We start from the raw sequence: 14,342 nt of genomic DNA, 5'->3' as shown, positions 1-14,342 counted from the left end.
TGGCAAACGCTGTTCAGGAACCTCCCATCGAACAACCCTGTTCTCGCATGAATGAACAACAACCCGGGCGAACAACTATCCATCGACTGGGTACGTTGTAAAGGCTTGGCACTTTGGGTTCGACACAGCAGTCTCTATCAATTGCATAGGGACGAGGTCAGGGCACTGCCCGTTGTTGTCGCTCACTCTGGAAACTTGGTCTGCCGGTTTTTACAGAAGTTATGCCGAAGACCAGTAATGAAGCCGCCAACGATGTGTCAAAACGCATTGATTCGTCAATCACGATCCTCAAGCCCATCTTCATGATTATCTCCAGTTCTACCTGACTGGCGTCCGATACCCCAGTTGAATGGTCTGCTCCCGTCTGCTGAATCTTCTCGAGCCAAATGTCCCGGGGCCATCCGAAGCTGGCCTTATACCAGCAATCAAACCCCCATTAAAATGGGGTCGACGTCAACTCAACCGCCCACTGCCGAATAAAAACACATAAGCCATGGCTTTCGCTCACTCCTCGTTCAAAAGCATGGCCGTCTAGTCCACCAGACGCCGGCCAGGGGGCTCAACACCAGTGCTGCGTGTTCCCGACACGCCTTCCTTCTCCATCGCCTTGACGTACCCCTCCCAAATCTCAATGACCTCGTCGTAAAACTCAATATGAGAGTCGGCGAGACCGCCGAGCTGCTTCTTAAACTCGACCCGCTTGATCCGCTCAAAATCGGCCACCTCCTTGACGACCTCGTCGTCAAACATCTCGCTCGTCTTCTTGGCTCGCTCCGCTTCCGTGGTAAGCTTGTCGATATTCATCTCCAGTTTTCGTTGGCGATCGCGACGAGCCTGCTCGTGATCGACTCCGCGCACATCCTCGAGTTTGCGCATCAGTCTGCCGCTGGCACCCGACAGGCCACCCGAGCCTTGGCCGGACTGGAGCAGGTCTCTGTCGACAGTGTTCTTGTTAAGGTACTCCGTGAGCTGCTCGTAGTCCACCTGCTTCTGCTCGCGCGCCTTCAAGAGGCTCTTCAAGGCTGTGCTGTAGGCCTGCATATCCCGGAGACTGCCTAGGTAATCCCCATCGGTGACATCCTTGAGCTTGCGCAGACCCATGGCGGTGTCCTCGATCGAGTTGGCAAAATGTCTGACTTCGTTCTCGACACCCGGCTCAAGCGTGATAAGCTTCTGGAACTGTTCTGCCAGGTCCTTGAAGTCCAGTTCGAGGTCGTTCTCCCGTCGGGCTACCCGTGCTACCACCTTCTCGATGTGGGCCAAGTCTTCGTCGAGCTTGTCGCTTCGTTCTCTGACCTCGAGGAACCGCTTGTCGTGCTTATGGGCCTTGGTGAAGGCGTTGAGGAAGCTGTCGGTGAGGTTATCGAATACCCCACTGCTTCCGGCATCGCTGCTCGTAGATCCTCTGACGCTGCGACTGCGCATCGTAGCGTTCCAGTCAGGGCTCTCGAGAAAGATATGGAGGATATCGGCTCGGCGAAGCACGGGATGAAGGGAGAGGCGGGTAAGGAAGCGCTGCAACGAATGCGCTCGACGATTGGTGAAGTCCGGACCGAAGCGATTGCCGCTAACATATTCCATCCGCTGCTTGTCGGGCAGGGGAGGAACTGCGGCGGTTGGGTAGTCTCTGCTCAACGCCTTATACAAGAAGACAAAGTCTGTGAATCGCCGGCGGACTGTTGTTTGCGATCTCTGGAAGGAGGGGAACGTGGTCTGGAGAAGTCGTGTCAGCGCGCAAGTCTTCGAGTAGATCGGGCTTATAGCTGGAATACACTGAGCATTCGAACTTCCTTACATTAGTGGTAATCAAGTACGAGACAAAGGTATCTTTGGAGCCATCGTTTTCCTTGAGAGGCTCGGAGACGACGCAGTCCAGCACCTCCCGGTCGTTGCTGCCGGGTGCATCGCTTTCGTAGGCATTGTGTCCATTCCTTTCCGTGTCGTCGTATTCGGTCGCAGTCACTGAACTTGAGCTCTCAGCAGCGGTGTGCTCATCCGTGTTCCAGGACACGTTGGAGAAGTCATCTTGGTGTTGGTCAATAACCGCCATGGCGTCCAGCTGGGTGGACGTGGGGTTACGTCGTCGTGATCGGAGGTGACGCTGGCTGGGTTGGGGAACCCGAATGTGAAGACGGCGCGGTGAACCTCGACTGGAGGACAACAAACAAGAGAAAAAAGTCGGATTTATTTGCTGTCAAACAATCAAGTGTTGAGGCTTCAGATCGGATCGTCGCAAAGGATGGAGATGGGCGGAACGAACGTCTTGTTTGCCGGACAATGGGCTGGAAGTGTCGGCGGCAGTGGTGGGGAATGGGCATGAGCTGCCTGTCGCTGAACCATGAGAGGTGACGCTGCGAGCTTAGTGTAGTTTACCTTAGCTGACCTGATGCGGTTGGGCAGCGCGATAGTGGGGAGATGGCAGGTACCCACAACAGCGCCAGAAAGAAGCAAGCGATGAGGTAACTCGCTAGCAGCCGGGCAACACCGTCAGACCTCCAGTTCCGGAGGGCTATGACGAAGGCTGCTGGCGCAGATGCAACCCAGAAACACATAGCAGAAACAAGCCAGGGGTTATTGCCTCGGGTCGTCGCGACGGTACTGGAAAGCTATGGCCAAGCTTCTGAACAAAAGGACGAACGGCATGTTGAACAGCTGTATCTTGTGAGTTTTTCGGTCTACGTGTTTGCTGGCATTGTACACAAAGGCCGCCATTATACAGTAGTGGAATCTATTTGCTTCCTGAGATGGATCTTTCTAGTGACCTGTGATATTCCCTTTGGGGTGTCATGAACCCTCTTCTTTTAGTACACGCTACCCAGCCTTATGCCATACATGTCTAACAAAGAAAAGTGAGTGCTTGTCTACAGCGTTGCGCAATTTATTTGTCGCTCTTCTCCACCTTCTCAATCTTGGACTGTCCGTCTCTCGCGACCAGCATCTCCTGCTCGGCCTCCTTGGCCTCCTGGGCCTGGCTTGAGACAGCGGTCTGAGCCTCAGCAGCCTGGTTGGTCTCTTCCTTCTCGTCAATGTTGTCGATATCACGAGGGGTGGCGAATCCGGTGCTAGCATTCTCCTCGTTCTGGCTGTTCTCCTCGTCAATGAGCTCCTGCTGCTCCTTGAGGACCTCAAGACGCTGCTTGTTGGTGGCGGCACCCTCGGCGCTGTGCACCTCAAGGGAGATCTCATGGAAGAGCTCGTCGGGGATGGACGAGAGGACACCAACGAGAGCCTCGATTTGGCTGTGCGCGGGGACCTGGCCGTACATGTAGGCATTGCTCAGAACCAGAAGGGTAGACGGGACGCCGTCCTTCAATCTGAGGTCAAGCCACTGCTGAAGGTACTCGCGCATTCTCGCGGGAGACACGCTGTGGGTGCGGATGCCACGGCTGGCGCACGCCATCTGAAGCTCCGCAACGGTGAGACTATCAACGCCCTCGTAGCTAATCTGTCGGTCGTCTCTCTTGATCTGGCGCATGCGGTGACGGATCTGGTATCGCAACATGTTGTCGGTGCCGAAGGTGTTCAGGTTCATGTACCTGCACATCGAAACTAGCTGGGGTCTTGAAAGGTTGTCAAGAGTCAAGTCATCCTTGAAGATCTTGCAGACCTTGATGACGTCCTCGTGTGTCGGCGACTCGCCAGACGATCTGAGTTTCCGGAAGAAAGTGGTAAACGCCTCACTCTGGGTAGTTGCTGGGGTCAACGGCAGGCCAGTCTCTTTAAGACTAGACCGCAAGAACTGGCTAACTTCCTTGCGCGTCGTTCTAAGAATGGTCGCCTTGGCGTCCTTGGACTTTTGCCCCTCGTATGTGCTGGGCAGCATGTTGGGGAACAGCCGCAGGGCGACGGGGAGCAGAAGCTCAGCGAAAGGGACGATGACGAAGACGGAAAACGGCACCAGGCGACCGAGATCCTGGACGGTGCGTTGCAACTGGCGGTTCTCTCTCCGGCTAAGTTCGTATCCGGCAGCCATCTTCAGTGCAAGCTTAGTACTGATCTTGACTTCGGTAGCAAGCAGCTTCGTTCCGTCCCAGTAGTGGTGGGCCTCCTTCTTGACCTTCTGCCAGAGGGTCAATTTGTCCTTTGCATTCTTCTCTGCTTCGACAGAAGTCCCCTTCGCAGCGGCGAGTTCCGACAATGAAGCGTTGGACTCGGCCTTGTCTGCTGCCGATGCATCCTTGGAGGATGCCTTCACGTTCTGTGCCGCATCACTAGAATCATTTGTCGCCTTCGAGTCGCTCTTGGTCGCCGAGGTGCTTTCCTTGGGCAAAGGTTTCTTAGCCTCTGCTACATTGAAGCCCGGAGGCGGGCCAGACGGCTGGCCGTGGTTGTGATGGTCGGTACCCAAATGGCGGACGGGCACAAGGAGTGCGAGGACGTTTACATGACGAGGAAGATGTCTTGCATTTCGGCCGAGCACAGCTGACGAAACACCGAGGCTAGAGAGCGCACGCGCTGCAAGATGTCAGAAAAGAGAACCAAAATCGCCGCAGCACAGAGCAACACGGAAGATGGGGAAAGAGTGAGCGGGCAGGAAGCAGACGCAGGAGATAGGCTTACCGTTGCCTAGGAACGGGTTGGTAATCGCCGCCCGACGAGCGACACTGGCGGAGGCGCTCATTCTGCAGCGGTTGGGATGGCAGACAGAAAGGGTGGATGGGTAGGTTGTTGTGAATAATGAGCGGACTACCGAAGACCAGTGAACATGGGCGATTATCTTGTGAGTGGGCAGTATACTACAACTAAAGACAAATGATGAAGAAGAGGAAGATGTACTGTGATGCGAAACGGCTCAAGAATTCTGGAATGGAGGGCAACCGATCGCATCAAATGGAATGCTACCACAACTTGTCCCTGGCTTTCCGAAACCACTCATGGCCGGGGGCGGCCCAGGGACCTGCGGATACCGCACGTGCAAGATCACGGGGTTTTCTTGCCTCTTCGCTCTCGGGGTTCGCTTCGCTGGCGGCGGAGGAGAGGAGCCAGAAACGGTACGAGCAAGGCATTGGGCGAAGCACCACAACCCCGGGCGAGTTTGTCGTAGTCTGTACCTGGGTACGTATTTGGGCAGAGCCCGGACCAGGTCTCGGCCTCCGCTGTTTGCCCATTTTGCATCCGTTCATTCGTTCGTTTATCACCATCGCCACATGGATAGCGAAGCAGACGGCCATCTCCTGTAGATCCGTGGGTCATCCTGGCCTTAGCTACTGGCAGCTCGACCTTCTGGGCGTCTGGGCTGTGTGAATTGTGCCTGTTGCCCGTGTCGGTGATAGCGCAAGCACCGGCAATCAGTTACCGGGCACTACCAACTCGGTACCATCGGGCCTGGATTGACTGTGAGCAGTGCTGGCCTTGTCAAGGCTGGCATGGCGCTGTTTGGCAGTGCGGAGGACAGATCGGCAGTATCGGCCAGCTCGCAATGGCCAATATCTGGCAATTTGGCACAGGGCAGTCTCCCACACCAACAGCAGGACTGCTGGCATTAATCTGTCCGCTGCGTCCGTGTTATTGACGGGTCAGAGAAAACAGGTGTTTCGACTTGGACCGGTCATCATGACTTGCATGCTTGTCTCCGGCGTCAAGACAGAAAGTTTTGCTGCGAAGCGATGCGGGATAGGGGATAGGTTCTCTCTTTATTCTCCTCACCAAGCCACACTAGTTATCCATTGTGTTCTGGTAGGGAGGCTGATGGTAAGAAACGCCAGATAAATGATGGCGTCAGTGTGTGCTCAGATGCGGGATCGGAATGTGCTGTTGCGAAATCTGCGGTGGGCGGCGGCTCTACGGGCGAAGAAGGACTTGAGAACCGCCTCAACAATTGTGCTCCCTGGGTTTTTTTGTCCTTTGAACTCCGCTCGACAATTTTTTGGTGGGAAGCCTCACAGGCTCGTCATTCGAGGGGTCGGAGGTCGGCGTGTATCAAATCTCGGCCGCTCTGTGATGCGCCAGCTGGCGAGATGAATTTTGACAGCTGCCAGGTGCTGAGTACGTACCTTATCTCCTCATCTCCGTGCGCGTTATCTCATCCTCGTGATCATCGAGAGTGATGACACTGTGCCGTTCAGCCTAGTGTACCCCGGACTTTAGAGCTTGAGACCGACCGACCATGGAGGGAAAAGACGTCGCTTGGTAAGGGTCCAGCAACCGTCCATCACAAGGGGGGACAAGAGGAATTCCCCGACCCACCCCTTGGCACAAGCCCAGCAAGCTCGCTGAAGCCACCCAGTTACGGCTCACCGGTGGAGGATGACACCAGCGTAGCGCACTGCCAATTTCTTTCTCTTTCTCAAGCCCGCGCTGTGCCCAGATATCCGGCCGTTGGCGGCGCACCTCGCACCACACATGCGCGCAAAGTCCACTATCGGACTATCCACACACGTCGTCCGCCGCCGCCGCCTCCTCCTCATCCTCCTCAACGCCTATCCGTCCATCGACCGATTTCCAAGCATCCCCCGTCCGAGGTGCGCGCCAGCACCCCAGTCACTGCACCTGCCTGCATCCCACCGCCGCGGTTCTGCGTTCTCCACCCTCCCTTCTCGGCATTCCTGCACCACCTTGATTTCTGGTGCTCTCCTCTTCTTTTCCTCTTCTCTCTTCCTACTTCCCCAGATTGTCGCTATATACCAACGTCCGTCTTTCCCGTAGTGGCCATGGATTTCTCCTAAACTGCCCCCGACCACGATCCCTTTTGGGTCTCGCGATTCCGACTCGTTCCTCCTCCCCGCACGTCTCGGGGCAAGCAGCCAGTTCACCAGCCAGTTTCGAAGCTACCTCCTTCCATCTCTTCAACCCCTCCCGTCCCCTCTCTCCGTCACTCCGAAATCAATCCTCTACCTGCGCCAAACGCCCAGTGACTCGTGTATACTATGAGACTCCGCAAAGCCGCCCGCGTCATTCTCGTTGGCGCCCCCGGTGTTGGGAAAGGAACGCAGTCCGAACGTCTTCTCCAGCGATTTCCGCAGATCCAGTCCATCAGCACGGGAGACCTGCTCCGCAACAATGTCAAGCACCGGACCCCTCTTGGTGAGTGTCACATGCTGCTGCTGCCGCCCACACCCTATGTCCCAGCTAACCCGTCGTCATCACAGGCATCAAGGTCGAGAAGACCATGAAGTCCGGCGGACTGGTCGCTGATGATCTGATTATGCGCCTGATCTCCAACGAAATGTACAAGAACGGATGGCTGCTCAACAGCCGCAGAAGGCCTCAACTCATGACGCTCTCTTCCTCCTCGACCGCCGTAGACTCCTTCTACGACGAGCACATGGACGACTGGGTGACGACTTCAGGCGCGCTTGACAGTCACTCCGCTCCCGAGGCCTCTGAGGACCCTGCGGCTTCTTTCATTCTCGACGGTTTCCCGAGAACGGCAACCCAGGCTGTGGTTTGCGACAAGCTCATCCCCATCAATTTGGTCGTGTCTCTCAAGACCCCGTTCCACGTCGTGATGGAGCGTATTTCCGGTCGCTGGGTCCATGAGCCTTCGGGTCGCGTGTACAACACCACTTTCAACGCCCCAATGGTGCCGGGGAAGGACGATGTCACCGGAGAGCCCCTCACGCAGCGCCCGGACGATACCGAGGCGGTGTATAAGGAGCGCTTCCGCAAGTTTCAGGAGACCAGCGAACCCCTTCTCGAGCACTACGACAAGAAGGGCGTTCTCTGGGAGGTTGAGGGTATGAGCAGCGACGAAATCAGTCCCCTTCTTTTCGACGAATTCGAGCGACGCTTCGTTCATTGATTTGGCATCTTCATCTTTGTTATATCTACAGGAGTTACACGTGGTCAAGATACCTCGGGCTAGCCAGAAAGACCCATGGCTAAAAACGGGCAGGTCGGGCGGACGGGGATGAACCCCTAGGGCGGTCGCAGCGCAGGCATCTCACAGCTTCCAGCATTGGTTGTCACCATACGTACTTTTTATCAATGTACAAACATGTTATTTCCCGATTTTTTGCGCGCCGCGCGCTCTGTTCCATGTGCTCCCAGTGTGATCTCGCATGGATAATATGCATCCTCGACCTTGAGTGCCGGTTCTGGAGACTGTAACGTATTCGCGGGGTAACGGCCATCGGGCGGCAAGGGTGCCTTGCTGCCATCTAATCAAGTCAAACGGCTACGACGCAGTGTGGCAGTCTCTTTATGCATTCGAAACTCGGGCCACTTTGTCGGACTTCTTTACCCTGGCTGCCTGGGTTCCTAAAAACCACAGTGCCACATAACACCCCCTCCCCGGGGGCCGGGCGGGCGAGCGATCCACAGTTTCGGCAGCCCAAGGTACGTCCCGCCCCGTTGACGCAGGCCTGGCTGGACTTAATGCATGTCTCACAATCTACAACGGGGGAAGCCTCGAGGCTTCAAAGGATTCGCCGGCTTTTCTGTGTTGCTCCGACGGTGCTGAAGACGTGTGCTTGTTCCTCTCAAGGCTGGCTGGGCTTGTTGTCACTGGTGTCAATGCCGTCCGTGTCTTGGTGAGCTGCGGCTGCGGCTACGGTTGCCTACCAGATGGTCGGGTTTGAAGGAATAGGTTATATCCTATTCTTATACAGCTCCATTTCGGATGGTGGTCAGTTTTTGGCGTGGCTGGCAGGAGTCGTGATGACCACAGTTGCTTGAAGCACATGATGACTTGAAGAATCGTTCCTCACAGTGTTTTGCCTTAGAATTATATGCTCTTCACAGGTTTGCAGAACCACTGACAATCATATACTTACACGCCAATTCTCACTTTCCATTGCATTTCCCTTGGAATTACAATGTCTTAAATCCTACCAGGCGAATACACTGACGTTCACAAGTAAATCAAACTCGACGGGCCTGGAGACTCCGGCCGAACGGCCCTCCAACTCATCCGTAACGAAGACCTCGCTCACAAGCTCCTCTTCAAATTCGCTCTCATCACAGACGTGTCCTCGGGCAGGAGCATTGAGACCTTCGAAGCCCTCGCCGCCACGGGCGCCACTGTGTATAGTACAATGCAGGACCTCACTTTGGCGGACAACATGCGCCTCATACAGATGGGCCTCGAGTATGGAGAGTATCAGGGCCGCCGCGACGGCGTTCAAAGGTACAGTTGCAGACCTGGCATCCTCATGAACAACGCGGGTTTAGTGCGTACATCCGAATGGAGCAGGACTGAAGACAGGTTCGAGATGAAACCTCCTCCAATTCACATCTTCCACGCCGGAGTCAATCACCCGGACCTTGGACCTGACGACTTCGCTATTGTCCGCATTGTCCAGTTCCGTTCGTTGCTCGGCCGTGATCTACAGCTCACTCATATATACCTCTTCCTGCTCCTCCGCGATCTTGGTTCGCTTATCTTCGGTGATTCAGTGGGCGGTAGTGAGATCCTTCCTGCGGATGAATAGAGAGGGGCGCCGATGTTAATGGTAAATTCAGTGAGAATGATGTCGCGGTATCGCTTCCCGAGTGTTCCCCGGCGTCTGTCAGACGCTTCGCATGTGTTCCCGCTGTTCTTGTCGGTATTCGTCACCGTCTTCAAGACTGGGAAGTCGATTCGGTTAGCTTCGAAGAATCCACGGAGAGTCAGCCGGCTATGAACAGGGCGATTCATCAGTTTGTTTGTGATCCAGTCGGCGATGTAATCGCCGAGGTACGGGTGAATAACGGTGAAACACCCGTTCCAATAAATTCCGACGTAGGACTTGGGGAGGCGCTCAACGACATATGGTTTCCGGCGGATACTCGGTCGGTAAGATTAGTGATGATGATATCGCTGAAGACCAGTTTGACATTCGCAGCTGACTCTTGACAGGGAATGTTCCGACGCTTGGCTGAGGGTTGAGCGGTAAACCAGAGCGTCCTCAACGCCCGGTTATAGGACGAGCGTCGTCAACGTTACGTCCTCGGGACACTGCATCCACAGGATGAATTGAGAGACCGTCAGGTTCTCCCTCCCAGTGGCGTACGATGCTTACAAGACCTATGAGCACAGCATACCAGCCAGTATCCTTACGGCGAGCGGTGTGAACTGGTACTCATGCAGGATGGCGAGGGGATACAGCATGCATATGGGGACGACGACGACGGGGCTCCAGGTCGGGTTGAGGGAACAGATGGAGGAGCTTGAGAGGGATGAGACGATGCGGAGGACGGTCAAAAGTCCTGCGCAGTGTGCGGCCACGACAGTGTTTGTTGCGTTGGGGAGGGAGTTCAAGGGACATGACCCGTTCTCATTCGAAGATTGCGAGGTGATAGAGGAGACGGAGAAGAGTATGAGGTGGGCAGGCGAAGGGATCTGCTCGGTCGACTTTGGACCAAGGTGAAGAGGAGAGGTCGTGTCGGAGTTGAGTTTGGATAACGGTTGGGTTTAAACCGTGAGGCAAAGGTCGTTCTGGATGGTGGCAGATGCTACACAACAACCACCTCCAGATGATGATTGTGAGTGGATTCTGACAGGACACTGTACTGACTTTTGACTTGTCCAAATGCTTGATGCAAGTTGTCCTGTATAAACATGTTGTGCACCAAGCTGAACAGAAAGCCTCGTAGGCCGTAGGGTGCAAAACTGCATGGGCTCAGCCCATGGAGGCCTTGTTACTGCTTGGGTTCTGAATACTCCCCTAGTTCGGGATACCATTTGAGAATATCCTCTGACTTAATTCGAACATGACCTTATGCAAGAGGACGCTGGGGAGAAATGAGCGAGCCTTGTAGCCAATGTATGTTCTCAGGAGCAGAGCTGAACCCTGCTACGATACCCATTTGAGTGCGAACGGGCATAATTTCCAGGCCTCTCTGGGAATATGTATCCTATGTCACCATTTTTCTACATTCTCTAGTTTTGCCCAAGGTTAAAGGAGGTTGGCGAGACTTATGAATTTGTACTTGGAACTTGTATTCCAGGTATCGTTCCATGCCAGTCGAGCCAATATTCCAAAAAGGTTAAATGTCATAGCGTAATCAGCCACCAATCGAAAGAACCAATGGTTGATGGGTTCTCTCGATATGAAAGCGGCTGCACACTGCAATAAGCGAGGCCTCTGAAAGCTTGAGTTCACACCGGGAAGTCACAGTCATGGTGCTCGCTGCGGTCATCAACCGACAAGAGCTACAATGGCACCCTACACCAGAAGCGGTCGCATTAACCTCACGAAAGGGCACTCGTGGTCGTTCCCGTTCCATGTTACTGTGCTCCGTATCGGCAGACTACCACGTGACGCCTTCGGAATTCATTTCGCGAGTCGTCGCGAAAAAGAATTCGAGAACCACTCCAGAACCCACTAGGACACCCGGAAAATGCTCTCGACAGTCGGTCGGTCGGCGGGTCAATCCGCCTTCTCCCCGTGGAGAGACGTCGGCCCTACCACGTTGTCGAAATCCACAATGACCCCGAGATGACTGACCATTTTTCAGGTCTGTCGGGGGCTCCGGTTTTTCACCGACAGATTTTGCGTGACCTCGTTTCCCCGACTGTGTCCGACTCTGTCGCTCGACTCTGTACTCTACATAGCATCTTGGCCATCAAGCAGCTCTCTCGACCAGCATCCCACGAAAGAAGTCGAACGACTGCCGCCTAATGTCACGTTGTAAGCCCTAGCGATACAGCCTGCGGGCGCCGTCTCTCCCATCAGCAACCACGCCGCAATAGTCCAAGCAAGGCCTCTCGACTTCCGCCAAGCTGGAAGCCTACGACACGGCCAGCCCGGAGAAGCAACTGTAGCCCCCTTGAAAATCACAACAGCTCAGCGGACCGCAGGCGTGGAGACCCCCTCCACATTTCCCCCGAGTGGGAGCCCGGACGAACTCCCCTTTTCACGCAAGGCGGGAGGGTGATCGATTGCACTGTGGCGGGGGGCTCGTGGCCATTGCAACCCCCTGCATAATCGTCGGTTGCAAATGCCGAATAAGGACCCGAAAACCAAGACTCTCGAGTCTACGTAGCCCACTGTGCCCAGCACAATGCTTTTCGAGTCTTTGCTCGCAGGATGGCACTAAATCTTGATTCTAGTCTCGTCAATCGTCCGAGAAGCAGCCGGGACGCACACACTTTGACGTCTGGGTTGGAGTTACGCACACACCGTTTTCCGGGAGGGTTAAATTTGGACCTTGCCGTCATGGCTAGTTCAGGCTGCTTTTCCCCATCCATGGCACCCATGTCATTGGTTCCACCCGTATATCGGCTTCAGCCACATCTTAAAATCACTTTTCGGTGCAGAACCAAGCAAACGCCAGTCGCTGTCGCAGGCCCTGCTTTTTCAGACCCTCAGGCTCACGTTCAGGCCCAGGCTCAAGTAAGAAGGAGCGAGAGAAGGAAAGAGGAGGAGACAGCAAGCGCTGCCCACCCGCCCCTGTCCGGGGAACGCCCGAGGCCTTCATCCCAGCTCTTGGCCCTTCCCTCGCCCCCCCATATCGAAGAAACAGTTGCCCCTTGGGATCTCCTAGGGTGAAAAAGAACGAATTCCGAGTGGAGCGTTTGAAAACAGAGGCGAGAGACGGAAGGGGTGTGTAATCGTACATGCTCGAGCCGACCAACAGCCGCGCACCATCTCCACGTTGCATTCCCTTTCTTGGATTCGTTGTACCTTCAGGGAATCGGCTGCTACCTCTGAGCGACTGCCAGCGCTTCTAAGCCCCCGTGTGTCTCTTGCTTCCTGTCAAACCTGTCTGTTTGACCATTTCCCCCATTTTCCGCCGGTTTCCCTATCGCAGGCCTATCCTCTCTTCCCATACAACTGAGCCGTCGATCGAAACAAACGACCCTACCGTATCCGCTCAGCACCTCTGTTTTCGTCCCGTTAGCGAGAAAGACAGCGAGGAAACTTAAGGTCCTGCAGCCGTGGTCCGTGGTTTCGTAGAATCCTACGCGGGACCCTGCATGCATCAGCGAGTTCTGGTCAGCATTAGGGGAACAACACCGTACAGAGAGGCATTGAACAAGTCGAGGGAAGTGGACGCAGAGGCCGAGGATTGTCACCGTTGAGGCGAACCGAAACTTCTACTTCCCCCCCAGCTCCCCCCGCGCCCCGCCGCGGGCGTGGCTTGCGATGCCAACATGGAGGAAGAGAAGCACAAGTTTATAATCCCAAGCCATGAGCGGCGGCCCCAGCCCGCAACCGTCACCATCGAACCGACCTCGCTGCAGAGCCATGACGCACAATCGCCGATAGAGTCTCCCGAGATCCAGCAAGTCGAGTCGTTTCCGCAGCACACGTACCCCCAGAACGCCCACCTCCGAGACAATCCAGATGCGTCGCCGCCATACCCAGAGTCGAGGATCAGCTCGGAGGCGCCTGTCGCACCAGTCGCCGCCGCACGACGTGTCCCGGCGCCGGCAGTGGCGCCGTCCGACCCCGAACGGCAGCAGCAGGGAATGCTGGCGGGCTGGAGGCAGAGGTTCGAAGGAGACAGAGAGAACGGCGGGAAGCCCAGAAAAACGATACTAGGCCTGACCGTCCTTCGATTCTGGGCCGCGGTCGCCCTGGGAATCATCATCGTCGGCGTCGCCATCGCCGTCGGCCTGGCGCTGGGTTTAGCCAACCGGTACGTCTGACGAGCGAGCTACTTTCTCTTACAAACCTCTTTCTCTACCTCCTCCTCGACCGTCTTCAGCCTCGGGCTGACGGAAAGCCCCCACCTCCACCAGACCCTCCAACGACTCGGACGAGGTCAAGCCCGTCACCCAGACCCTCGGCGTCCCCTCGCCGGCCCCGATCAACCCGTACTGCCCTCGACCGACACCGGGCATAAACACAACCGTGACGCCCTACGACGCCTCGGGCTCGCCCATCCGCTTCAACAACGACCAGGTCATGTCCTTCGACGTCCTCTGCAACACCTTTTACCCGCAGCGCCAGGGCATCAACCCGCAGCTGCGCGACATCCTCGTCATGACCGTCCCGGACATGCTCACCTGCATGACGCTGTGCGCTCAGTACAACCAGGGTTACAGCGATGCCGTCGGCGATGACGTGTTTTTGGACGGGGGCGGTATCTGTGTCGGCGTCGGGCTCGTCAAGGGCGTCGCGCAGTTCTGCCACCTCAAGAATGCGACGGGGGTCAACGCCACGGAGGCGGCGGGCGGCTTCGACGTCGACAGCGCGGTGCTCACCGGCGACTGGACGCACATGACGACCATCGAGCAGATCCTGGCGTTTGGGGGGAACGTGGAGGTCACCTCCAACGCGACTGCTACGGTCGGGTGAAACGTCGATCTTTGTTTGGAAACGGGAAACGAAAGTCTTTGAGCGTGTTGGAGCGATTTCATTTTCGAGGGGCGGGGCGGGGCGGGGCGTTTAATACAGGGGCGACGACGCTTCGTGATGCGCTCCCCCCAGCCACGGGCGTTTTGTTGGACACATGGAGTTTTCGTGCGGAAC

General features: G+C 55.9%; 5 protein-coding genes across 5 annotated transcripts; 3 read left to right on the top strand and 2 right to left on the bottom strand.

The window, feature by feature from the left end:
• Window positions 1-531: 531 nt before the first annotated feature.
• On the bottom strand, window positions 532-2,050 carry ColSpa_01954 (spartin; the record flags this gene model as incomplete). The annotated part of the gene is made up of 2 exons (XM_049268166.1): window positions 532-1,713; window positions 1,796-2,050. The coding sequence occupies 2 exons, from the start codon at window positions 2,048-2,050 to the stop codon at window positions 532-534; spliced, it is 1,437 nt and encodes a 478-aa protein (XP_049124123.1).
• An 828-nt stretch (window positions 2,051-2,878) lies between these two features.
• Window positions 2,879-4,621, bottom strand: ColSpa_01953 (LETM1 domain-containing protein mdm28, mitochondrial; the record flags this gene model as incomplete). The annotated part of the gene is made up of 2 exons (XM_049268165.1): window positions 2,879-4,455; window positions 4,561-4,621. The coding sequence occupies 2 exons, from the start codon at window positions 4,619-4,621 to the stop codon at window positions 2,879-2,881; spliced, it is 1,638 nt and encodes a 545-aa protein (XP_049124122.1).
• A 2,245-nt stretch (window positions 4,622-6,866) lies between these two features.
• Window positions 6,867-7,741, top strand: ColSpa_01952 (GTP:AMP phosphotransferase, mitochondrial; the record flags this gene model as incomplete). The annotated part of the gene is made up of 2 exons (XM_049268164.1): window positions 6,867-7,023; window positions 7,089-7,741. The coding sequence occupies 2 exons, from the start codon at window positions 6,867-6,869 to the stop codon at window positions 7,739-7,741; spliced, it is 810 nt and encodes a 269-aa protein (XP_049124121.1).
• Window positions 7,742-9,002: 1,261 nt separating this feature from the next.
• ColSpa_01951 (uncharacterized protein) lies at window positions 9,003-9,371 on the top strand (the record flags this gene model as incomplete). Its single annotated transcript, XM_049268163.1, has 1 exon — window positions 9,003-9,371. One exon carries the CDS (start codon window positions 9,003-9,005, stop codon window positions 9,369-9,371), a length of 369 nt encoding a protein of 122 aa, XP_049124120.1.
• A 3,647-nt stretch (window positions 9,372-13,018) lies between these two features.
• ColSpa_01950 (uncharacterized protein) lies at window positions 13,019-14,168 on the top strand (the record flags this gene model as incomplete). The annotated part of the gene is made up of 2 exons (XM_049268162.1): window positions 13,019-13,506; window positions 13,610-14,168. The coding sequence occupies 2 exons, from the start codon at window positions 13,019-13,021 to the stop codon at window positions 14,166-14,168; spliced, it is 1,047 nt and encodes a 348-aa protein (XP_049124119.1).
• Between the last annotated feature and the right edge of the window lie 174 nt (window positions 14,169-14,342).

Source organism: Colletotrichum spaethianum (assembly GCF_022836535.1).
Source record: "Colletotrichum spaethianum MAFF 239500 DNA, contig03, whole genome shotgun sequence".
Classification (NCBI taxonomy): domain Eukaryota; kingdom Fungi; phylum Ascomycota; class Sordariomycetes; order Glomerellales; family Glomerellaceae; genus Colletotrichum; species Colletotrichum spaethianum.
This window is presented reverse-complemented; position numbering and strand designations above follow the sequence as displayed.